At 43.0% G+C, this 27,426-nt stretch overlaps 1 protein-coding gene across 1 annotated transcript in view; it reads right to left on the bottom strand.

Annotated features, from left to right (window-relative positions):
• LOC109567082 (ATP-binding cassette sub-family C member 4-like) overlaps nucleotides 1–27,426 on the bottom strand; it is a 171,231-nt gene that overhangs the window by 103,950 nt on the left and 39,855 nt on the right. Inside the window, 4 exon segments of the mRNA XM_070799964.1 lie at nucleotides 7,532–7,618; nucleotides 7,840–7,934; nucleotides 17,985–18,176; nucleotides 21,394–21,483. Of these exon segments, the coding sequence (XP_070656065.1) occupies nucleotides 7,532–7,618; nucleotides 7,840–7,934; nucleotides 17,985–18,176; nucleotides 21,394–21,483 (464 nt within the window).

Here is a 27,426-nt window from a genome sequence, read left to right as displayed (position 1 = left end):
AAAAAAAAAACTGCTCCTACACTCTAAATGCAGACCTCTAGGAACTCAGCCCCAGTCTCAACCACAGGGTCCACAACCCTTCAGGGAAGCGAGTGGCCAGGTCTGGGGTCCCACTGACCATGGGCAGGGCTCCAGGCATGAACTCTGGGAGCCCAAGACCCTCACAGAGCAAATCTCAGGAACCTGGGCCAAAGCTTAGCTGAGTGAGTCAGATGAAGAGTCTGGAGGCAGCAGACTGCAGCTCAGTCCCTGCAGCTCAGTCCCTCTCATGAAGCTGATGACGTCAAGTGACTAAACCTCAGCTTCTTCATCTCAAAACAAGGCCAGTGACAACCCATCCACACATTCAGAGAAACCAAACCACCAGTCCGCTCAGTAAATGTCAGCCCCCTTCCCTACTCCTCCCTAACCATGAGCAGTCCTGTGCTTTGGACTCAGGATAGAAAAGTCCCAAGGGGACACTCTGGACACTGGGTCTGTGATCAGAATCAAGATTCCGTGGTGTATACACAAACACAGTTGCTTCATTAAGTCCAAAAGGATTCATTTTTTACCTTTTGACATGTCAGTCCATGACATGTCCTCTGAAGGAAAAGCAAGGGGAGTTGCTGTCTTAGATGTGGAGACATGGAAGCCCTGAGACTCTCTGGGGAAACAACCTGGGAGAAGACAGCAGGTGCAGGGTTCCTGCGACAGAACATGCTGGGCTGAGGTGCCTTCCTGCATTCACAGCTTATAGGGGATGGTGGGACTCATAAATGGTCAAGTGTACCCATTGAGGGCTGTGGGAAGACAGAGGGCACGGGTGCCCCCTAGAGGAGTGGGAGGAAACAGCAGGGCTGGTCTTCCACTTTCTGTGTCCTGGCACACTGCTCCCTGGCTCTGAGACAGAGGGACCAGTATGTACAGATAGACAGGGGTGAGAAAGGACCCCCGCAAAGCCATCATGGCTGGATACTGAGTGGGTGTGGGAATGAACTGGAAAGGCTGATGGGGGCAGACAGGAAAGAAGCCTGTTCTTTGAGGACCTGGAGCTGCATCCTGAATGTGGGAGTGGGGCATAGTCTGAGAAGGGCTGGAGCAGGAGGGTGAGCCATGTAAGTAGAAGCATGGGAATCTGATCAGGACAGACCTGAAGAGCTGATGATGCAGGAGGCAGTGTTCTGGGATGTGGGGCTGAAACTCGTTGAGATCCATAGCATGATGCCCATGGCATGACGAGACTGCATCAGGTCACCTAAATCCTTTCGCCTTCTATAGGTGATAGAACCCACTTAGTGTTCACAGAGTATAAATGCAAATCTCACAAAGCTTAATAACCTTGGATATAGATTCATGACTGAAGGAATCTGTTAATGGCAAGTAGAAGTATGATTCATTAACTTATAACACAAAGTATTCCTCATTACTAAGATCCCACACAACTACTATCTCTCACAACATATTGTTCCATCCAGCTCTCTAACTTGAAAACACTCTCCAGTTGCTGCTGAGTGGTTTTCTAAATTGCTTTCATGCTCTTTGCTATAAGTCACCCTAGAGAAAGTGGTTTTGATTAGCAAACAACTATCTTAACCTTGCTTCTATCAAGTATATATCTGAAGTGGTACACCTAAAATATTTGAGAGGATTTTATAAATATCACCTGTGTTTGAAAAAGAACTCAGAAGAACTTCTGTGATCAGCACGCTGTACTTGGCACCAAAATGACTTGCTCTCCTCTCCCTGTGACACAGATGCAGTGACCAGCAGAATTTGTTCCTGCCCTGATGGAGAACTTGTGCAGATGCTCACAAGACAGGGTGACACACATTTGTGAGCTCAGGGCACGGCGCTGGGAACAAGGAGGCTGAGATACTCACGATGCCAGGAGGGTTGGGGTGGGGAATCGCTGTCACAGTACGAGCTCCTGTCACTGAACTTGTGACAAGATACAAGGTACTTCTCTAAGGGAAAATTCATCAAGCCATGAACAGGAGAAGGTGGGAAAGGGGGGTCAGATCAGAGAGCTGGAGACCATGCCATTTGTCAGCTATCCTACTCTCTAGTGTTCTCAAAGATTCAGTGCTATTATGCAGGTTTGTGTGTATGTGTGTTACAATATACCTAACATGAAATTTACCATTTTAATCATATAGCCATACAGTAGCATTAAGTGCATTCACATTGTTGTGCAGCCATCACCAGCATCCACCTCTATGACTCTTTTATCACCCCAACACTAGGCACATCTTACATCTGGGCAGTTTCTGCCAAAGTCTAACAATCCCTGCTTAGTGGATATGGAATCCTAGCTCCTTGTGTCCAGAGCTCAGAGCTCCTCACATACCTACTGACTGAAGTCCTTTTACTTTGCTATCCTGGGCCTGCTATATACACCAATCATGCCCCTCTCAAATTCATATGTCACCTTAGTTATTAGTACCTTAGAATTTGGTGACAGCGACCATAAAGAAGTAATCACTACCCTTAAATACACTGCACCTAGTCTGTTCTGACTAGTGTGCTTAGATGAAGAGGAGACTAAGACATAAGGACATGGACACAGGCATATAAATCAATGAAGTTAGAACATACCCTCCCACCATGCACAAAATAAACTAAAAATGGCTTAAAGACTTAATCATAAAATATGACACTATAAAACTCCTAAAAGAGATTAAAGGCAAAATATTCTCTGATATAAGTTATACCAATGTTTTCTTAGGTCAATCTTCTAAGGCAATAGAAATATATACAAATGGTGGCTGCCCTGGTGGCTCAGTGGTAAAGAATCCACCTGCCAGTGCAGGAGACACAGGATCTTTCCTGGTCCCAGAAGATCCCACACACGCAGAGTAACTAAACCCATGCACCACAACTACTGAGCCTGAGCTCTGGAGCCCAGGAGCTGCAACCACTGAGCCCACACATCCTAGAGCCTGTGCTCTGCAACAAGAGAAAAAGAAAGTAAAGAAAGTGAAGTCACTCAGTCATGTCTGACTCTTTGTGACCCCATGATCTGTAGCCTACCAGGCTTCTCCATCCATGGGAGTTTCTAGGCAAGAATACTGGAGTGGGTTGCCATTTAATTCTCCAGGGGATCTTTCCATCCCAGGGATTGAAACTGGGTTTCCCGCGTTGAAGGCAGACGGTTTACCATCTGAGCTACCAGGGAAGTCCAATGAGAAGTCCACACACCACAACTAGAGTAGCCCTTGCTCGTCACAACTAGAAAAAAATAATCACAGTAACAAAGACCCAGTATGGCCACAAATAATTATTCTTTCAATTAAAAAAACAAACAAATGGGGCCTAATCAAATTTACAAGGTTTTGCACAGCAAAGGAAACCATAAACACAATGAACAAACAACCTACAGCTGGGAGAAAATATTTGCAAATGATGTGACCAACAAAGTCTTAATTTATAAAATATACTAACAGCTCATACAACTCAACAAGAAATTCTAATTTTAAAAAATGGGCAGAAGAACTAAATAGACATTTTTCCAAAGGACAAATAGAGATGGCCAATAGGCACATGAAAAGGAGCTCACCACTGTGAATTATCAAAGAAATGCAAATCAAAACTACAATCACCTCACACTAGTCAGAATCAGTTCAGTTCAGTCTCTCAGTCATGTCTGACTTTTTATGAACCCATGGACTGCAGCACACCAGGCTTCCCTGTCCATCACCAACTCCCGGAGTTTACCCAAACTCATGTCCATCGAGTCAGTGATGCCATCCAGCGATCTCATCCTCTGTTGTTCCCTTCTCTTCCTGCCCTCAATCTTTGCCAGCATCAGGGTCTTTTCAAATGAGTCAGCTCTTTTGATGAGGTAGCCAAAGTACTGGAGTTTCAGCTTCAACATCAGTCCTTCCAATGAACACCTAAGACTGATCTCCTTTAGGATGAACTGGTTGGATCTCCTTGCAGGCCAAGGGACTCTCAAGAGTCTTCTCCCACACCACAGTTCAAAAGCATCAATTCTTTGATGCTCAGCTTTCTTTATAGTCCAACTCTCACATCCATACAGGACTACTGGAAAAACCATAGCCTTGACTAGACAGACCTTTGTATTATATTATCTATATGTACCACAACCATTCATCTGTCGGTGGACATTATGTTGTTTCCATATTTTGGCTATTGTGAATAGTGCTGCTATGAATATAGGGATGCATGTCTTTTTGGTTTATAGTTTTGTGCATATATATGCCCAGGAGTGGGAATACTAGATTATAAGCTAATTCTATTTTTAGTTTTCTTAGGAACCTCCATGCTGTTTTCTATAGTTCCTGCAGCAACTTTCATTCCCAGTAGTAGTGTAGAAGAGTTCCCTTTTCTCCCCACCCTCTCAACCATTGCTATTTTAGTGCTGACCATTTTAACTGGTTATTGTGAAAGTGAAGAAGGACTAAAGAGCCTCTTGATGAAAATGAAAGAGGAGAGTGAAACGCTGACTTAAAGCTCAACATTCAGAAAAGTAAGATCATGGTATCCAGTCCCATCACTTCATGGCAAATAGATGGGGAAACAGTGGAAACAGTGTCAGACTTTATTTTGGGGGGTTCCAAAATCACTGCAGATGGTGACTACAGCCATGAAATTAAAAGATGCTTACAACTTGGAAGGAAAGTTATGAACAACTAGACAGCACATTAAAAAGCAGAGACATTACTTTGCCAACAAAGGTCCGTCTAGTCAAGGCTATGGTTTTTCCAGTAGTCATGTATGGATGTGAGAGTTGGACTATAAAGAAAGCTGAGTACCGAAGAATTGATGCTTTTGAACTATGGTGTTGGAGAAGACTCTTGAGAGTCCCTTGGACTGCAAGGAGATCCAACCAGTCCATCCTAAAGAAGATCAGTCCTGGGTGTTCATTGGAAGGACTGATGCTAAAGCTGAGACTCCAATACTTTGGCCATCTGATGCGAAGAGCTGATTTATTTGAAAAGACCCTGATGCTGGCAAAGATTGAGGGCAGGAGGAGAAGGGGACGACAGAGGATGAGATGGCTGAATGGCATCACCAACTCGATGGACATGAGTTTGGGTAAACTCCAGGAGTTGGTGATGGACAGAGAGGCCTGGTGTGCTGCGATTCATGGGGTCGCAAAGAGTCATACACAAGTGAGCAACTGAACTGAATTGAACTCAGCAATTAAAACAAGGAAAAAGAATGCCATTTGCAGAAACATGGATGGACCCGGAGATTATTATACTAAGTGAAGTAAGTCAGAATGAGTAAGACAAATATCATATGATATCACTTATATGTGTAATCTAAAATATGGCAAAAATTATCCTATAGACAAAACAGAAACAGACTCACAGACATAGTGAACAGACTTACAGCTGCACGGGTGGAAGGAGTGTTGGAGAGGGAAGGACTGGGAATTTGAGGTTATCAGATGCAGACTATTATGTGTATAATGGATAGACAACAAGGTCCTACAGTACAATATAGTGAGCTATACTTAACATTCTTAGATAAACCACAATGGAAAAGAATATTAAAAAGAATGTATGTATGTATATAACTGAGTAACTTTACCATACAAAAAAATTAACACAATAATGTAAATCAATTATATTTCAATATTTTTTTTTTCCTTAAAAAGGACAGAGACAGGGGTGAACATGGACAAAAGAAAAACCATGTGAGGACACAGCGAGGCAGATGCCACCAGCAGCCAAGGACAGCATTCTCAGCAGAAACCAAACCTGCCCACACTTTGAACTTCCAGCCTTCCGAACTGTGAGAAAATTAATTTCTATTCTTTAAGCACCTCCATCTGTGACAACGTGCTATAGACTGAATGCTTTTGTCCTCAAAATTCATATATCGAAACCTAATTCCCACAGTGTACTAAAAGAGTAGCCATCGGGAGGTGACAGGTCATGAGGGTGGAGCCCACATGAATTAGTGTCCTTATAAAGGGGACCCATAGGGCTCCCTCACCCCTTCCCCACATAAGGACACAGGAATCATGCCCTCACCAGATGCTGAATCTGTCAGCACCCTGAACTTGGACTTTCCCAGCCTCCAGAACCATGAGGGATAAACTTCTGTTTCTCATTAGCCACCCAGGCTCTGGTCTCCTGTGAGAACAGCCTGGACAGACACAGCCCCAGCAAACCAACACAGGACCTGAGAGCTAGAATTTCCAAACAGCTTCTCTTTTCTGAACACCCCACCTCCTCCAGGCAAGGACGTGCCTGCTGTCCTCCTCACAGCCCTGCTTCCTCCTCCCTCCACACCTGAGCTTTTCCTCTTCCTTTAGCAAAGAACTGGGTCCTCTTCTCAGCCTCCACACACCCGCCCAGCCTCCAGACCCCCAGGGCACTGCCCACCCAGCCCCGGGCACAGGGAGCTTTCCAACATCAGTGAAAGCCTCCAGCTGCCACTTCCACTTCCACTTAGCATTTCCTACCCTGTATGGAAACTCTTTAAACCTTGACTCTGCTGACCTTTCCCCAGACATCTGTCTTAACAAGCTCCATGTAGAAACAGGTTCCTCAGAGGCAGGACTGACAGCTGGGCGTCCTAGTCTCCCTTATTCGGCCCAGTGTGGTCCTTCCCCTCTCCTGGCTCACCATCCTCCTTGTAAATTGAGAGTTTTTGTGTAGGAACATCTGTAAGGGCATTGATCTCAGTGTATACAGCAGGACATTAATAAGTGCAGCTGGAAGGCTCATTGGCTTTAACAAGATGAATAACAGCAAGATAACTAACTGTGGGGGTAGATGTGGAGGCTGCTTCAGAAAAAGCGAATTCATGAGGCTTTCAAAGAAGCCTGTCTAGACTTTACCAGAGGCCTTGGTCGGTGTGCGTTAGGACAGAAAACATCAGAACTGTTCTCCTTCAGGAGTTCTGTGGCCAAGAAAGAGCCATTGACAACAAATTCCAAAAACAAAGTGAGAGTCAGGACTTCAGAAAGATTCTAAATACCGAGTTTCAAATTTGAGTTAACCCTACATGTGGGTCTAAGTATTAATTCTAGTAAGGATCCATGAAGAAAAGTTAAATAATTGAGCCATACTCAGATGTGGAATAAATCATCTGTAAATTCTAGACTTTACTAAGTATTTCTAGACCAACAGAATACTAAGCATAAACCAACAGGGTCTTTCACTTCTAACGTGCCTTTAACAAATGACAAAGGAAAAGAACTGGCAGCCAGTTACCAGGTTACCAAGTCCTACTCTCTGATTTAAAAACCTTACATCAGCCTTCTTATCCCTGGGGTCTGGATCCATCAACCGCAAGTCGTGGAGGAATCTGCCAGCTATCCTTGACTCCCTAAAGCACAGACCCCACTGGCCCCCACACACTGGAAGCACCTTATGTATCTTCCTGTCCTGACCTTATCATGATGCAAAATTTCTCTATGATGGATCTTCTGTGGAGGGAAGGGAGGGGAGGAAGGGACACCAGGACAAAGCTGAGTCTCCTGAAGCACAAAGACCTTCCTGAGTTCTCTTCCCTGATCTCTACAGGGTTCCTGGAAAGCAGAAATGACAGACAATAGGAGCAAACTCACTGTTCGAACAAGAGTCTGCTGATTCCTGCGTCCACTGCACTGAGCAGATTGTCCAGGAGGTAGATGTCTGCATCTTGATAGACGGCTCTAGAAAACATAGAGAGACATAAGAAGACACTACACACTCCCTGGGTCTCATCTCTGAATCATGTTGGTGTCCAACAACTCCATGGTTCATTCTAGGAGCCCAGAGGAAGGACCAAGACCCTGCTTCACACAGGCCCACCCGGTGAGCGGGGTCTGCATGCTCACATCCACTAGAGGCCATGGAGGAGGAGAGGCAGGATGGCAAATGAAACCCCAGTTACCTGGTGAGGCTGACCCGGGCTTTCTGTCCTTCGCTCAGTGGGGTTCCTCCATCTCCTATCACAGTTAGATCTTTTTCCTTCAAATTCTGCAAATCCTATACGGAGACAAAAAAGGGAAAAAAAGAAGATTTAAAATGTGTTGTCCTCCCGCCATCCTAACCTTTTAGTATCATTTCTTCATACAAGTGTTTAATTAACAGCAATGGGCTTATTTCACAGTGACTAAACTGTAACCAGGAAAATTTAAAAAACTTCTCAGGGCTTTTCATTCTGTATTTTTTCAAAGCATTTATACATTTTACCATTTCAACAGGTATTTATTGAGGACTGACTACACACCAGGCATTGTTCTGGGCACAGTGAATTCAGCCATGAGGAAACAGAGCCCCTAGAGTTTCTCTCTATGGTGGGAGACAAACAATAAGGAGAGTAAACCTGAGCACATGTACTGAGGATAAGAAGGAAAAGCAAGCTGGCTCAGGGGGGTGGAGACTAAAGGGGGGAAGTGAGTCCACATGGGGTGTGAGGGTTCTGCTCAGAGGGGGCTGAGCATATCTGGGGGAAGGGGGTGGAGCTCAGTCAGACCTGGAGAGGCTGCTCCTCACAGAGGGAGGGGTGAATGCAGGGGCTACGGGGAGATGCCCAAGGGGTTCAGGACAAGGAGGCAGGAGAGCAGAGCTGAGTAAGAATGAGGGGAGTGAGGGCAGAGACAGAGCAGGAGACTGGTGTCACTGCCAGTAAGAGGGGGAGAGGGAGGTGAGGAGGGAACTGGTCTGAGGTTTGTAAGGAATTACGCTTGTGTTTTGCAGTAAACAGACAGTAAGGTTGTTTGTGGAGGGCAGGGGAGAATGGTGAGGGCAGATACAAGTGAGGCTACTAGAATAATCTAGGGAGCAGTAGAAATGGAGAGATGGGGTCACACTCCAGACACACTTATAAGGCGGAGTCTGTAAGACCTGCTGATGGGACAGGTGGGGGATATAAGAGAAGAGGACTGTGGTGTCTGGGGTGAAGAAGGGGAAGGACAGGGTCTCCATGTTGGGGAAGGTGGTGGATGCAGGTTTAGGAGACATCACTTGTGGACAAGCTGAGATGAGCTCTCGGTGATGTCACTGTGTAGCTGGACATGCAAGTGTGAAGGTCTGTGCTAGAGACACAGGTGTGAGAGCTGGTGGCCCAGGGTGGTAAAGGCACAGGATTCATTTTATCTTAAATTATCAGTTTTGCTGATCTTGGTATCCACTTCCCATTTTCAGAGAAGGGATAACACCTGACCTGAGCCTTCACAGTGATACTTAAGGCAATTCATAGAGTGACAGACAAGGTCTGTACAAGAAATGGGAACAAAAAGAGAGAAGGCTGGGCAGGAAAACCAAAAGGAAAGAAACAATGTGCTGAGGGACACCAAGCAGATCAGTTGGACTAAGTATATGCTTGCCCATGGAAGCAGGAAATACTCAAAGTTAAGAAGGATATGAAGTTTTGGCTTGAGGATCTGGGAATCTATCATAAGTTATATTTGAGTATTATTTAAGAAGTAGACAAATCAGTCTACTTTCCCCAGAGTATCTGGGGAAATTTTTAAAAAATGACAAGAAAACCTCCAAAATGACCAGGTAACAATCAGGTTTAAGTTACACAGTTATTACATGAGAAATCTTTACTTCAAATTATCTATTAAACCCCTCAGGCATCAACCTAAGATACACAGCAGTACCTTTCTGCAGATGATGCCCTTACTTCTGTCTCTACTTTAGAAATTTGGGGGGGAAGCAAGTAGCACACTGGGGTCTCCATGATAAACAAGTCCTCTGATCTCCCTAAGTCTCATTTTCCTCTTCTACATAATGTGCTGCAGAAACCAGAATCACTAAACTCAAGGAAGCTGTGAGAATCTAAAGAAGTGTATGAACACCCTCCATAAATGGAAAAAGGACATGAATTGATTATAACTTGCTATTGGTGACTGATGTCTATTTTCTCTTTAAACCAACAGTGGGACTCCATGCACAGTGTGGATCACAATATACAAAGCACACGACCACAGGGAAAAGATAGAGTTACTGTCTCCATCATAACCCTCCCTGACAGCCACAAAGACACACAGACACACACAGGTTTCCTGCTCACTCAAAGCTTAACTTGGGTGCAACCCATGAAGGGCAGCAATTGCTCTGTTGTGAAAATTCTTCATTATTTCACCTTCTTTCTTTCTGGAGCTCAGAAATTAATACCATCTCTTACTTTGGTTTTCATGAACTACAATGAACCATTTTAAGATAGGTTCCAAGCCTTATACATACATACACACACAGACACACACACACACACACACACACACACACGAGTTACTTGGCCTCCAGTTCACTAATGTTAGTCCTTGCAAACTATTCCATTTAGCTTTTATGCTTTGATTTTACATTGTTTTGGTTTCTTTCTCAAAATAGTAACATGTCATAGCACAAAAATATTAACCACACTCTAGAAAAGGCAGCTAAATCCACTCTTTCAATTAGTACATTAGAGGACAGAAACAGGCTCTCTTCAACTGTGGTGGTAGGACTTCAAGTGTGTTGGTGACTCTGAAATCATTCATGCATGAGCCCCAGATGGGCAAAACATTTCAGAGGACTTGAAGTAAAATCCAAGGTAGACTAATTTCCCAGTCACCATCTTCTGATTAAATTAGAGGGAAAAGCCTGACTTAAATTAGAGGGAAAATCCTGAGAATATATTACAATTCCTCCCACTGACAGGAAGGTGTTTTTATTCACGTTATTTTCCTCTAAGTTAAATTTCACCAATTTTCACTGAAGAATAGATACACAAATGAGAGGCAGACTAGGAAACGGTGACACTGGTTTGATGCCATCATCCAGAAGCTCACCCAAGGCCCTTCAGCGATGGTGGAGACTTACAGTAGAAACACTGTTTTGTAAAAAGCTTTCACTTTCATGTCAGGTTCCCAGGATTTGCTAACAAAGTAAGCCACTCATTACATACAAATAAATAATACCAATATTTATTATAGGATTATCTAGCTTACTTTCAATATACTAACATTAAAAGAAAAGAGAAATAGAAACAGCAAGGGATACATCATAAAATTGGGTTCTGACCAACATCCAGACTCAAACAGTGCTGAGAAGTCCCATGATGCAGCACATCTGGGGTCTCAATTCCTTACTGAATCCAAGCTCACTCTGCTCGCCACACAACAGGCCAATGAGATGAGGGGTTGAGGCCAGGAAGAAGAGAATTTATTTGGGGAGTCCGCTGACCAGGAAGATGCCAAGCTAGCATCTCAAAATAACCATCTTCTTGGTTAGATGCTATAATAGAACCTGGCATCTAGATGCCAGGTTCTTTTATAGGTCAAAGCTGACCTATAAAAAAAGTTAAGGAAGCAAAGTTAAAGTTGAGGAAGTTGAGGAAGCAACGTTGAGGAAGCAAAGTAAAAAGGCCATTAATATTGCAAATCTAGAATGGCAAGACGCAGGCAGGGGATGTGTTAATTTCTTCCTTCCTGCCATCTACAAGTGGTCAGGATTCTGAACAAAGGCACTTTAGTTTAACAGGCAGAGTAGCAGGATTCTCTGAGGTAGGACATTCAGTATGACTATGATAACAAAAGCAACAAAAAACAAGTCAAGGAAATAGTTTCAATATGGAGTCAGAATTGGCTTCTTCTCTACAATGAATTAGGCAAAGGAGCCAGGTAGCACATCCGCTCTGTGGGTGAGATTTCAAAAACCACAGTTCGGTTGTTGTTCAGTTGCTTAGTCGTATTTGACTCTTTGCGACCCCATAGACACAGCTCATCAGGCTTCCCTCTCCTTCACTATCTCCTGGAGTTTGCTCAAACTCATGTCCATTGAGTCAATGATGCCATCCAACCATCTCATCCTCTGTCAGCCCCTTCTCCTCCTGCCCTCAATTTCTCCCAGCATCAGGAACTTTTTCTAATGAGTCAGTTCTTCACATCAGGTGGCCAAAGTATTGGGGTTTTAGCTTCAGCATCAGTCCTTCCAATGAATATTTAGGATTGATTTCCTTGCAGATTCACTGGTTTTATCTCCTTGCAGTCCAAGGGACTCTCAAGAGTCTTCTCCAGCATCACAGTTCAAAAGTATCAACTGAACAACAACAACAAACACCGTGGAGAAGACTGCAGTAACAGCCTGTTAATATCCTGCCCTTCTTTCCAGGCTCAGCCCAAACACACTCTCCCATGAAACCATCCTGGATTTATCTCTCTTCTTGTTGGGTTCCTAAGGCTCTGTTTACATCTCTTGTGAAGGACCCGTCTTGTCCTGCTCCATCATTTATACACATGCAGACAGCTTTTCTCAGCTCCTGGGGGATAAGATCTGTGCACCAAGCACTGTGCTGGACCATAATACTGGTTATCTCTAAGCCTCACAACAAGCTGCACAGGAAGTACTGGCCCCATTTCACAGATGAGGAAACTGAGATTAAGTGAGGTCACGTTACTGGTATGAGGACTGTTACCTGTTAAACAGAAGAGCTGGACTCTGAACCAGGTCATGTCAGTTCAGAGCCTTTTGCTCTTTCACATCACGCTGCCCAGGTTGTGACTAAAGAGTGTATTTGAAATGAAGACAACACTAAACTAACTCAAGACATGAAGGCCTCTATACCTAGACATAGAAGGATCAATTAACTTATTATCCTATGACTTTCCAGGCAATCTGAAAAGAAAATGTTCATGTTACGGGAAGCACACTGACTGAAACCACCTACCCTGGCCAGGCACCACAGTAACCATTTGCATAAGGTCCTGGTAAGGAACATGGAACTAATAAGACACCACCCACCAGAAGAGTTCAGGAAAGGTCACAAGGAGACGCCAAATGTCTGACCACCTCCCAGAATCCTTCTCGCTGGCATCCATCTTGGCTGAACAAGGCAGGCACCACCAGGAAGGACTCTGGGTCAGAATGATTGGCTAAAGACAACCCTGAAACTAATCCTGTCACCATAAAACCCAAGACTGCGAGCCACATGGCAGAGCTGTTCTCCTGGGTTCCCTTACCCTACTGCTCTCCACTCAGGTGCCCTTTCCGGATAAAATGTCTTGCTTTGTCAGCACATGTATCTCCTCTGGCAATTCATTTCTGAGTGTTAGACAAGAGCCCTGTTTTGGGCCCTGGAAGGGGTCCCCCTTCCTGCAACATTCATGCTGGCAGGAATGTGGTAAATATGAGATGAAAGTACAAGCTCATCCAAGAGGGATTTGTAAGGTCAAGTGATCTATGTGGGAAAATATCAAACTAGAATTTATCAGCTTGACACCTTTAATTGTGTAATGCCTAAAAGTTTTTAAAAGCCTTAAAAATGTTTTGTAAAAACTTGTTAAAAAAAAAAAAAACTTAAAACTCAAAAGTTTTTAAAAACGGTTAAAGATGACCTGAAGACCAATGTTATATACACTTTTGCTTTTGATAACAGAATATGTTTACTGTTGATTTATGTAATATACTATATGTACAGCACCTATATAAATTATCAGCTCAAATAATGAAAGTGACATATATCAAAAAGATATCTTCTTTCTTACAAGTCACATTTTATGGATGTGACTTTACCAAAAACTGGTTGAACTTACAATTAGAGGCTAATTTATTTTCCAAATTATTCTAACATTTATAGAGTGCTTGTTATGTCCCTAGCAATCAGGTGCTTTAAAATCACTATTGCATGTCATTCTTGAAATAACCTTACAAGATTGACAGTATTATTATCTCCATTTTACAAATGAAGAAACAGGCTTGTAAGGTTCAGACAATCAGCCAAAACCACACACCTAAAAACAGAGAAACTGAGACTCAATCTCTGAGTCTTCTGACTCCTGGGCCTTGGAGTTGACATCAGCCTGAACTGATGTTGCCAATGGGATTACTTCATGTTTTATTAGAAGAATGTTTTCATCTGGATGAACTTAAACATTTACTTCAATTTGACCTAGTTTAATACATCTAGTTGTTATTGACATACGTATTCTAAGAAATGCTGTTTTCCAGTGCTCGTTCCTCTAGGACTTGGGGGATGTAGGAGGAGGAAGAACCTTGGGAACAAAATCTTGATTATACTTATAGGGATGTATGTGTGGATGGACAGATGTAGAGAAAGGGTTAGAATAGTAAGGACAGTGACCATTTACTGAAACCCTGACATGCCTGCATTTCACAGACATGGCCTATAGCCTTTACAATAACCTCACTCCTCCTGCTTTTAATAAGAAAGGAAACTGAGACAAACACTTAGAGATACCTCCTAGGACTGCTTCTCTCCAAAGGCCAAGCCTTTCCTACTGCACATATAGTCTCCGTATCTACAGGACAAAATACCTCCAGCACACCACTATTATGTGACCACCTGATGCCCATCCACTGAGTCATGGATTCTAAAAGGAGATGAGCAGAGGATCAATACTCGTTAGGTGGTTCCCAGGTATCATAACGACCTTGCTGACCCCTGCTATTCAGAGGCAGAGATGACACTTCAGAGCAGCAGCAAAACCTCCTGGAAACTTTCTGACCCAATATCCTCTTGAAATGTCAGAGGCCCAGGCAGGAAACAGAACATACCCAAAGTGACAGCAGGCAAGACTAAGCCACAGCTCATTTCTTCACTACTTCTCTGCCCTGGGCCTCCCTTCCTGCCAAGAAGGGAATGGGCACGAGGGGCCTGCCTGCATGTCCTGACTGTGCAGAGAACAGGAGAGCGGTCCATGTTTATAAACATCACATCATGTACAGAAGAATCGCTGTGCAGCCCAGTCCTGCAGGGCCCTTTCCCACCAGAGTCTGTGCTGCACAGACTCCCAAGGATGGGTGAAGCCCCGGACGCTGCCCATATTACTGGTCCTGTCACTCCATGTGGCTGCGGCAAGGCATTGGCCCCCAGGGAAACACTGAATATCAGCCACTGTCCAGCACCTGCTCTTTTGCAGAGACACTCAAATGTGGGGAGAAAGACAAGGCTGAGCTTCACCAGAAAGGCAAGGTCATAAAAGAAACACCCACACACTGGTCTGGGTCTCTGGAGTCTGATCTGGGCATCAGGAGGTTGACAGGATTAAGGTAAAGAAGAAACGCCTGAAATCTGTTTATTCCTCATCCCACCTTCCAGCTTTATTCATCACCTGCTTTTTAAAAAGTTCTCTCTCCAAGCCTCAGTTTTACCAACTATAAAATGAAGATGGTAACACTGAAGATATTCATAAAGAATTAATAATTCATATACCCTCTTCTGGGTGCATGCCTGAGAAAGAGAAATGGTTTGCATGTAGACTCTAAATAAATGGGAGCTATTGTCTCAATGTTTTATGTTTGCTTTCCCCTTCTTTTCTTACACAGTATAAACACTATTTAATAAAAATATTTGCTGATTACTGCTAACTTGGCATCGGTTCTGCAAACACAATCTCCCATTAACCAACCACAGACCAGGAGAAAGAAACAGAAGAGTGAGCAATTCCGTTTTGTCCACATCATCAAAAATTGATATTCACCTGATAAAAATCTATGATGTTCAAGCATTACTCAAGCAAAATTACTGTTTCTTCAGAAAGCAGGTTTGGCGTCTCCACCACCACACCTTTGAAAGACAGTCCCAGCCTTTTCCTCACAGTATAAATCTGAACAGACCACAGGGGGAGCCCTTTAACACTATTGTTCATGGATTTTTACAACTCAAGAGAGTAAAATACTGTTTAATCTGTATTTATGTTTTTCTTTCTTTTTGCCAAATTACATTTTCCTATTAAGTTCAGTTTTTATCATTCATTTACTAATTTCATCTAAATTCCAAGGTAGAGTTAAATGTTTCTTCTTGCCATTTTCTGTGAAACTCAATGCAATTTCTGAAAACAATCTCTCCCCCAATGAAATGAAGCAGGATTAAGAAGAAATTTTAAAGCATTACATTTTCTTTAATAAATTACAAGTCAAAACCAAGCAGAGAGGGAAACCTGGAGACTGAAAGAGACTGAGGAGGCACTAACCAAGTGCAGTGGGCAGACCTCATGTGGAGTCTGATTCCATCAATGGTGAACAAGACTTTTCAGTGAGATGATTAGCAACATGGAAACACCGATGAGAAAGTTGATGATATTCAGGAATTAGGGTAATTTTTCAGGTGAAATAATGTTGGTAATTTTTTTTTCCCAAAGGCTTTCCTATCTTTTAGACAAAAACAGATGAAATGTTTACAGATGGACTAATCTGAGGTCTAGGATCTGCTCCAGAATAATAATGGGGTGGAGGGTGGGGCTGTCAGAGGGCAGGGATGGAGATGCAGCAAGACTGGCCACCAGCTGATCCTGGCTAGAGCTTGGGGTGGGTACATGAGGGATCATTACAGTGTGCCCTCTGTTTGTACAAATTTTTTAACTGTCCATTAAAAAAAAGAACCTAAAACTGAATGAAGCTTCACCAATGAAATAAAGGCATTCTGTGATTATCACATCAGAATTAAAACAACTGCGTACACAACTGCATATTTACCCAGACCAGCTTAAAGCAACAATCAAAGACCTTTCAAATTAAAAAAAAAAAAAAAAAAACTTTCAACAAACCTCATAGCTTCAGATCAGATCAGTCGCTCAGTCGTATCCGACTCTTTGTGACCCCATAAATCGCAGCATGCCAGGCCTCCCTGTCCATCACCAACTCCAGGAGTTCACTCAGACTCACATCCATTGAGTCAGTGATGCCATCCAGCCATCTCATCCTCTGTTGTCCCCTTCTCCTCCTGCCCCCAATCCCTCCCAGCATCAGAGTCTTTTCCAAAGAGTCAACTCTTCGCATCAGGTGGCCAAAGTACTGGAGTTTCAGCTTTAGCATCATTCTTTCCAAAGAAATCCAGGGATGACCTCCTTCTGAATGGATTGGTTGGATCTCCTTGCAGTCCAAGGGACTCTCAAGAGTCTTCTCCAACACCACAGTTCAAAAGCATCAATTCGTCGGCGCTCAGCCTTCTTCACAGTCCAACTCTCACATCCATACATGACCACAGGAAAAACCATAGCCTTGACTAGACGGACCTTTGTTGGCAAAGTAATGTCTCTGCTTTTGAATATGCTATCTAGGTTGGTCATAACTTTCCTTCCAAGAAGTAAGCATCTTTTAATTTCATAGCTGCAGTCACCATCTGCAGTGATTTTGGAGCCCAAAAAAATAAAGTCTGACACTGTTTCCACTGTTTCCCCATCTATTTCCCATGAAGTGATGGGACCAGATGCCATGATCTTCGTTTTCTGAATGTTGAGCTTTAAGCCAACTTTTTCACTCTCCACTTTCACTTTCATCAAGAGGCTTTTGAGTTCCTCTTCACTTTCTGCCATAAGGGTGGTATCATCTGCATATCTGAGGTTATTGGTATTTCTCCCAGCAATCTTGATTCCAGCTTGTGCTTCTTCCAGTCCAGCATTTCTCATGATGTACTCTGCATATAGGTTAAATAAACAGGGTGACAATATACAGCCTTGACATACTCCTTTTCCTATTTGGAACCAGTCTGTTGTTGCATGTCCAGTTCTAACTGTTGCTTCCTGACCTGCATACAAATTTTTCAAGAGGCAGATCAGGTGGTCTGGTATTCCTATCTCTTTCAGAATTTTCCACAGTTTATTGTGATCCACACATTCAAAGGCTTTGGCATAGTCAATAAAGCAGAAATAGATGTTTTTCTGGAACTCTCTTGCTTTTTCCATGATCCAGCGGATGTTGGCAATTTGATCTCTGGTTCCTCTGCCTTTTCTAAAACCAGCTTGAACATCTGGAAGTTCATGGTTCACATATTGCTGAAGCCTGGCTTGGAGAATTTTGAGCATTACTTTACTAGCGTGTGAGATGAGTGCAATTGCGTGGTAGTTTGAGCATTCTTTGGCATTGCCTTTTTTTGGGATTGGAATGAAAAGTGACCTTTTCCATTCCTGTGGCCACTGCTGAGTTTTCTAAATTTGCTGGCATATTGAGTGCAGCACTGTCACAGCATCATCTTTCAGGATTTGGAATAGCTCCACTGGAATTCTTTCACCTCCACTAGCTTTGTTTGTAGCTTAAGCCAACACTATCATTTGAAATTTAAGTATATGCAGCTCACAAGTCATTACTCACCTCTTCCAAAGCACAAGCCTTTATTACTTCTTTATATCGCTCTTCTTCGTATTTCTTCCCAAATAAAATGTTACTTCTCACAGTTCCTGGAAACACCCAGGGCTGCTGAGAAACATACGCGATCCTCCCATGCACGCTGACGTTCCCCTGGCTCGGGGCCAGTTCCCCCAGCAGAGCACGTAACAGTGACGACTGAAAAAGACGGCAACACATGCACATGTGAACAGGGAGCACTCAGGCTGGGACATGCATGCCGCACAGTCCCCACCCTGGTGCTTAATCAAGGATATCAGAACAGGATAAAGTGCAGCTTTGAATATTGAAGGAAAAACATGGAAAAGAACACTATTGGTCAATGTAAACTGAAGTTGGATAAATAAATACCGTAACAATCTACCCTGCGTGAGTTTTCCCAAACAGAGTGCTCTACTCAGCAAAGACTAAGAATGTGTAACATTCTTCACTAGCAGAGCAGACCAGCAGGATGTGTAGTTTCTGTTCAGTTCAGTCACTCAGTCGTGTCAAATTCTTTGCAAGCCCATGAACTGCAGCACGCCAGGCCTCCCTGTCCATCACCAACTCCCAAAGTCCACCCAAACCCATGTCCATCAAGTCAGTGATGCCATCCAACCATCGCATCCTCTGTTCTCCCCTTCTCCTGCTCTCAATCTTTCCCAGCATCAGGGTTTTATCATATGAGTCAGCTCTTCACATCAGGTGGCCAATGTACTGGAGTTTCAGCTTCAACATCAGTCCTTCCAATGGACACCCAGGACTGATCTCCTTTAGGATGGACTGGTTGGGTCTCCTTGAAGTCCAAGGGACTTTCAACAGTCTTCTTCAATACCATAGTTCAAAAGCATCAATTCTTCGGCTCTCAGTTTGCCTTATAGTCCAACTCTCACATCTATACATGACTACTGGAAAAACCATAGCCTTGACTACATGGACCTTTGTTGGCAAAGTAATGTCTCTGCTTTTTAATATGCTATCTAGGTTGGTCATAACTTTCCTTCCAAGGAGCAAGTGTCTTTTAATTTCATGGCTGAAATCACCATCTGCAGTGATTTTGGAGTCCAGAAAAATAGTCAGCCACTATTTCCGCTGTTTCCCCATCTATTTGCCATGAAATGATGGGACCAGATGCCATGATCTTTGTTTTCTGAATGTTGAGCTTTAAGCCAACTTTTTCACTCTCCTCTTTCACTTTCATCAAGAAGTTCTTTAGTTCTTCTTCACTTTCTGCCATAAGGGTGGTGTCATCTGCATATCTGAGGTTATTGATATTTCTCCCGGCAATCTTGATTCCAGCTTGTGCTTCCTCCAGCCCAGCGTTTCTCATGATGTACTCTGTATATAAGTTAAATAAGCAGGATGACAATATACAGCCTTGACGTACTCCTTTTCCTATTTGGAACCAGTCTGTTGTTGCATGTCCAGTTCTAACTGTTGCTTCCTGACCTGCATACAGGTGTCTCAAGAGACAGGTCAGGTGGTCTGGTATTCCCATCTCTTTCAGAATTTTCCACAGTTTGTTGTGATCCACACAATCAAAGGCTTTGGCATAGTCAATAAAACAGAAATCAATGTTTTTCTGGAACTCTCTTGCTTTTTCCATGATCCAGTGGATGTTGGCAATTTGCCCTCCGGTTCCTCTGCCTTTTCTAAAACCTGCTTGAACATCTGGAAGTTAGTGGTTCACGTACTGCTGAAGCCTGGCTTGGAGAATTTTAAGCATTACTTTATTAGCGTCTGAGATGGGTGCACTTGTGCGGTAGTTTGTGCGCTACTTTCTGTATCTGATGTTTAATGCAGTTGTTCCTGCATCTGGGTATCTGTTACTTGACAAATACTTGTTCTTAAAAAGGTATGTGGGGACTTTCCCTAGTGGTCCAGTGGTTAAGAATCCACCTTCCAGGATGTGGGGAAGGGATATTTAGGGAGTTTGGGATGGACATGTACACACTGTATATTTAAAATGCATAACCAACAAGGACTTACTGTATAGCACATGGAACTCTACTCAATGCTTTGTGGCAGTCTGGATGGGAGGGGAGTTTGCCGGAGAATGGATACATGTATATATGTATGGTTGAAAGATACCCTTCACTGTTCACCTGAAACTATCACAACACTGTTAATTGGCTATATCCCAATATAAAGTAAAAAGTTTAAAAAATTAATAATTATACCAAGATTAAAAAAAAAATCTATTTTCCATTGCCAGGGCTCTGCTTAGATACATGGTCAGGGAACTAAGATCCCACATGCCGCAGGGCAACTAGGCCAACACACAATTAGAGAGCCCATGTACTGCAACTAAGACCCAATTCAACCGAATAAATAAATATTCTTTTTTAACTTAAAGCGATGCGTGAAGAATATATCCAAAGATTATTAATTAAGAGAACTCTGAGGTTGTTGTGGTCAAAGAGTTAAAAGTCCATCATGCCTAGGGAGCTCAAATTCAGTGCTCTGTAACACCCTAGAGGAGTGCAAGGTGGGAGGGAGGTTCAAGAGGTAGGGGACAGACATACACCCATGGCTGATTCATGTTGATGTATGGCAGAAACTGACACAATATGGTAAAGCAATTATTGTCCAATTAAAAAATAAATAAATTTTTAAATATAAAATAAATACATAAATTTTTAAAAGAAATATAAATAAATAAATATTTTAAAAAGTCCATCATAGAGGTAATCATCTCCCTCTCGTGTACAAATCCCACATTTAGGTTTCTGTATTTTGTTGTGCAAAACACAGGAGACTAAGTGCACGTACACATGTCCTTCAAATCTGTTGTAACACACAGAAGCGTCATGTCTATGTCCACACCATCAGAGCACGCACCACACTGGGCTGAAATAATCTGCCTGCATATCTGTCTCACCTCAGAATCTAGTTGCCTCTGAAAGGCAGAGGCGTCGGGTCTGCCTCACGTCTGTATCTTGAGCTCTACCACACGACTGCACATTCACTTACATGTACACTGGCGGGACCAGGTAAAGTCACATGAGGAAATGCTCAGAGCTTCTGGCAAGAGCCTTCACCACCTCCAGACTTCCTGGAGGGGCCACTGTGACAAAAAGAAGTCCCCACTGTCTCCGTCTATCCTGACCAGCTATCACATCAATAATTTCCTTCACTGAAACAGCCAAACTCCCCACAAGCAGTTCCCAACTGTGCAACATAAAACATCAAGAAGGAAAACACAGTGTGTGTTTATCCAGACTTATTTGGTCATGAAACCTTCTTGCAAACTAACATTCTATGGAACACACCTAGAGAAACACTGTTCCAGACACACCCAATTCAAACCCTGTCACACTCAGCTCTGGGCTCCACTCTGAGAATTTAACAGGAGCTGCAGCATTGCGTCAAACTGACGAAAGGCATCACAACTTACCTTTCCTGCTCCCACAGGTCCAACCACAGTCAACAGTTCACCCGGTCTGACAGTAAAAGAAAGGCCTTTTAGGGTTGGTGATTCCGATTCCTGCAAATTAAAGTGTATAAAAACACACTCATTTCAACAAAGTAACACAAATTACTTCAGAAAGTAGTTGAAAATAATATAATAGTCATTGATATGCTAATATACCTTCCCTGGTGACTTCCCCTGTGGCTCAGCTGGTAAAGAATCTGCCTGCAATGTAGGAGACCTGGGTTGGGAAGATCCCCTGGAGAAGGGAATAGCTACCCACTCCGGTATTCTGGCCTGGAGAATTTCATGGACTGTATAGTCCATGGGGGTCGCAAAGAGTCAGACATGACTGAGTAACTTTCACTTTCATGCTAATATAGCCCACAATTTTTATCCTTCCTATTTTAAGATACTGTGTCCTGGAGGCCTTTTCATCCAATCCTATCTCTTTGCGGGTTTGAAGCAGCTATAATTGCCTTTAGGAAGATATCTTCTTTCACCAGATTTCCATACAGACACAGCTTTAGACACCCACAGAATTTAAGTAGTAGAGATGACAAGGTGCCTGCCTGAAATGCAAACTGCATGATTCACACGAACTTATTAATATAATGTACTTAGAATATTCAGGGGAGGTTTTTAATCATTTATAAGTTTTTATCATGACCTCTGGTTTTACCTGTCTTTCTCATTAATCTTCACAAGGTGGCAGCATAAGTACCTAGCATGCCTCGTCTTTTAATAAATAATTTGAAATCACTAATCTCTCCATTTTCATTTGATATAGAATAAACCTCAGTAATGCTCAGCCAGCAAAAGGGCACTTTCTATGAAGAAGTCACTCATGCTAAATTAACTCCTATAAGTAACAGTCAGAGTTCTAATTTAACAAGAGCTCTAATGTAACACCAACAACAAAATAATGAAGAATAAAGAAATTAATTATGACATCATGGGTCAGAGTGATAAAGCCTCAATTTTATATGTGATACATGCATTACCTATTCTGGCTAAATAGGAGCAATAAAGTGCTTCTACTACAAGGAAAACAAAAAACATGAATGTACACGAGACAGTACATAGTCCAATATGACGGAGAAGGAAAAGTACCATCATGCCAATCACGGGTCATATTCCTGAAAGACTTAGGGTGTCTGTACATCTTTACATATCTAAATGTTAAGAGAATTCTCAGTAACTGCTATGTTGAAGAAAGACACACACACACACAATGGTTACATATGATTAAGTAAAAGTCTGGATAATCTTCAAATTGAATTTTTTTTCTGGAAAGAACTGAACTGATTAAAAAATGTTCACATACTAAAAAAATTTGACAATGATTTTTCATCACCAAAAAACTTGCTCCAGATTTTAGGAATTAAAAAGCTAGATTTTAATACATGAGAAATATTTTTTTAAGCTTTTTAAATTTCTCCACTTCTTTCTTCCTGCCTGAAACTTAGGATTCCTATTTTACTACTTTTCACTCAATTATGACTACAAAATAGTGAACTACCTACAAACATCAGCTTCCCATCGCAGCCCTCAGTCTGTCACGGCCAGACTGAGTTCCCTCCCTATTCAGGCTTCAGTATCCAGCACTGATCTAGGATGACCAGAAGAGGGCAGCACTCGACAGCTCAGAGGCACTGGGTCCCCTCCCCCACTGGTTATCCAGGCTCAGGGGACACTGACTCAACAGAACACCCCGACTGTGTGCAGATACAGTTCCAAACCCCTGTCCCATGAGATTTGGAGGCCCCCACAGAACCTTTATTTTACTTTTTTTTCTTATTTTGGCTGCACTGGGTCTTTGTTGCGGTGTGTGGGCTTAGTTGCTCCAGAGCATATGAGATCTTAGTTCCCCAACCAGGGGTGGAACCCGAGTCTACTGCATTGGAAGGTGGATTCTTAACCACTGGACCACTAGAGAAGTCCCTGGGACCATTTATATTAAAGCTGAGACCTTCCCCACCTGTCCACCTGGCTGTATAGTGAGAAGGTTACAGAGCTCATGTCTATCTCCTGCCTCCCAACCCAGCAGGGGCTTCATTCAGATTCAGCCTCTCTCCAAAACTCCCAGTGTCTGTGCTTCTCCCCCTTTCAAGGGCTCTCTCACCAATGACCTATGACAGCCCCTAATTACTAATGATGCCAGCAAGGGGCACAGTCCTTTCATAGGCAAGGCCAGGACAACAGAACAGGGTGTTCTGTACTAAGGGCAAGAAGTCTGAGAACATGATATTCAGCTCTTGAAAGAACAAAATAGTTAATTTTAAAATGCTGCATAGTTTGGTACAAAAGAAATTCAGTGGACACCTGTACACAATGCGGGGGGCGGGCCGTGTGTAGGGGACAAAAGGACAGACATAGCATTGGGCACCCCAGTTGCACTTGAACACCTGCATAGAGGATGCGATGTCCAGGCTCTCCCACCTGCTGCTCTGGGCACAGGCTGCCTGGTCATACTCTGTGGGATGATCATGGCTCAGGACACCACCGTGGCCCTGAATGTAACTACACACCCAGCTTTACTGACCACCACCATGAGAGCCCCAATGCCGTGCCTCCTGAGGGTCACCTCTCCAGCACCAGAAATCTGGGGAAACGACAACAGCTATGTCTCCTGTTTAGATGCTAAGGCTGCTAATATTACCTGCTTTTGTATTGAATGAAAGGCAAAAGCTACTGTTCAGATAATTCAGCGTTAGTGACTGCCAGGTGATGAACACAGCTGACACACCATAGCAACCACCATGAAAACCACAGTGCTGTTTTCCCCACCTCAGCTCCCACTACAGCTACTCTCAGCTACAACTAACACAACTCTATCTACAACCTCACATCCTGTGTCAAAGCCAGCTTTGATGCAACTGGTTTCTTTCGCAGAAATGTCCTTATCCTGCATGCGTGACTTTCTTTCTAATTGGCTCAGTTCAGTTCAGTCACTCAGTCATGTCCAGGTCTTTGCGACCCCATGAACTGCAGCATGCCAAGCCTCCCTGTCCTTCACCAACTCCCGGAGTTTACCCAAACCCATGTCATCGAGTTGGTGATGCCATCCAGCCATCTCATCCTCTGTCATCCCCTTCTCCTCCTGCCCTCAATCTTTCCCAGCATCAGGGCCATTTCAAATGAGACAGCTCTTCGCATCAGGTGGCCAAAGTGTTGGAGTTTCAGCTTCAACATCAGTCCTTCCAATGAACACTGAGGACTGATCTCTTCTAGGATGGACTTGTTGGATTTCCTTGCAGGCCAAGGGACTCTCAAGAGTCTTTTCCAAAATCACAGTTCAAAAGCATCAATTCTTCTGCAGTCCGATTTCTTTAACTCTCACATCCATACATGAACACTGGAAAAACCATAGCCTTGACTACATGGACCTTTGTTGGCAAAGTAATGTCTCTGCTTTTTAATATACTGTCTAGGCTGGTCATAACTTTCCTTGCAAGGAGTAAGCGTCTTCTAGTTTCATGGCTATAATCACCATCTGCAGTGATTTTGGAGCCCCAAAAAATAAAGTCTGACACTGTTTCCACTGTTTCCCCATCTATTTCCCATGAAGTGATGGGACCAGATGCCATGATCTTTGTTTTCTGAATGTTGAGCTTTAAGCCAACTTTTTCACTCTCCTCTTTCACTTTCATCAAGAGGCTCTTTAGTTCTTCACTTTCTGCCATAAGGGTGGTGTTGTCTGCATATCTGAGGTTATTGATATTTCTCCCGGCAATCTTGATTCCAGCTTGTGCTTCCTCCAGCCCAGCATTTCTCATGATGTACTCTGCATATAAGTTAAATAGGCAGGGTGACAATATACAGCCTTGACGTACTCCTTTTCCTATTTGGAACCAGTCTGTTGTTCCATGTCCAGTTCTAACTTGCTTCCTGACCTGCATACAAATTTTTCAAGAGGCAGATCAGGTGGTCTGGTATTCTCATCTCTTTCAGAATTTTCCACAGTTTGTTGTGATCCACACAGTCAAAGGCTTTAGCATAGTCAACAGAGCAGAAATAGATGTTTTTCTGGAACTCTCTTGCTTTTTCAATGATCCAGAGGATGTTGGCAATTTGATCTCTGGTTCCTCTGCCTTTTCTAAAACCAGCTTGAACATCTGGAAGTTCACAGTTCATGTATTCCTGAAGCCTGGCTTGGAGAATTTTGAGCATTACTTTACTAGCGTGTGAGATGAGTGCAATTGTGCAGTAGTTTGAGCATTCTTTGGCATTGCCTTTCTTAGGGATTGGAATGAAAAGTGACCTTTTCCATTCCTGTGGCCACTGCTGAGTTTTCCAAATTTGCTGGCATATTGAGTGCAGCACTTTCACATCATCACCTTTTAGGATTTGAAATAGCTCAACTCGAATTCCACCACTTCTGCTAGCTTTGTTTGTAGTGATGCTTCGTAAGGCCCACTTGACTTCACATTCCAGGATGTCATCTGAGTTAAATTCACCCATTCCAGTCCATCTTACTTTGCTGATTCCTAGAATGTCAATGTTCACTCTTGATACCTCCTGTTGACCACTTCCAATTTGCCTTGATTCATGGACCTAACATTCCAGATTCCTATGCAATATTGCTTTTTACAATATCTGACCTTGCTTCTATCACCAGTCACATCCACAACTGGGTTTTGTTTGTTTTTTGTTTTGTTTTGTTTTTTGCTTTGATTCCGTCCCTTTATTCTATCTGGAGTATTTCTCCACTAATCTCCAGTAGCATATTGGGCACTTACCAACCTGGGGAGTTCATCTTTCAGTGTCCTATCTTTTTGCCTATTCATACTCTTCATGGGGTTCTCAAAGGAAGAATACCGAAGAGTTTTGCCATTACATCTGATAGACAGAGTGCCTGATGAACTATGGATGGAGGTTAGTGACACTGTACAGGAGACAGGGATCAAGACCATCCCCATGTAAAAGAAATACAAAAAAGCAAAATGGCTGTCTGAGAAGGCTGTACAAATAGCTGTGAAAAGAAGAGAAGCCAAAAGCAAAGGAGAAAAGGAAAGATATACCCATTTGAATGCAGTGCTCCAAAGAATAGCAAGGAGAGGTAAGAAAGTTAGCGATCAATGCAAAGAAATAGAGGAAAACAAAAGAATGGGAAACACTAGAGATCTCTTCAAGAAAATTAGAGATACAAAGGGAACATTTCATGCAAAGATGGGCTCGATAAAGGACAGAAATGGTATAGACCTAACAGAAGTAGAAGCTATTAAGAAGAGGTGGCAAGAATACACAGAAGAACTGTACAAAAAAGATCTTCGTGACCCAGATAATCATGATGGTGTGATCACTCACACTCACCTAGACCCAGACATCCTGGAATGTGAAGTCAAGTGGGTCTTAGGAAACATCACTACAAACAAAGCTAGCAGAAGTGGTGGAATTCGAGTTGAGCTATTTCAAATCCTAAAAGGTGATGCTGTGAAAGTGCTGCACTCAGTATGCCAGCAAATTTGGAAAACTCAGCAGTGGCCACAGGAATGGAAAAGGTCACTTTTCATTCCAATCCCTAAGAAAGGCAATGCCAAAGAATGCTCAAACTACTGCACAATTGCACTCATCTCACACTCTAGTAAAGTAATGCTCAAAATTCTCCAAGCCAGGCTTCAGGAATACATGAACTGTGAACTTCCAGATGTTCAAGCTGGTTTTAGAAAAGGCAGAGGAACCAGAGATCAAATTGCCAACATCCTCTGGATCATTGAAAAAGCAAGAGAGTTCCAGAAAAACATCTATTTCTGCTGTATTGACTATGCCAAAGCCTTTTCTGTGTGGTTCACTATAAACTGTGGAAAATTCTGATAGAGATGAGAATACCAGGTCACCTGACCTGTCTCTTGAGAAACCTGTATGCAGGTCAGCAAGCAAGTTAGAACTGGACATGGAACAACAGACTGGTTCCAAATAGGAAAAGGAGTACGTCAAGGCTGTATATTGTCACCCTGCCTATTTAACTTATATGCAGAATACATCATGAGAAACGCTGGGCTGGAAGAAGCACAA

Source organism: Bos indicus, chromosome 12, assembly GCF_029378745.1.
Source record: "Bos indicus isolate NIAB-ARS_2022 breed Sahiwal x Tharparkar chromosome 12, NIAB-ARS_B.indTharparkar_mat_pri_1.0, whole genome shotgun sequence".
NCBI classification, from domain to species: Eukaryota; Metazoa; Chordata; class Mammalia; order Artiodactyla; family Bovidae; genus Bos; species Bos indicus.
The sequence above is the reverse complement of the archived record's forward strand: the minus strand, read 5'-3'. Positions and strand labels throughout refer to the sequence as shown.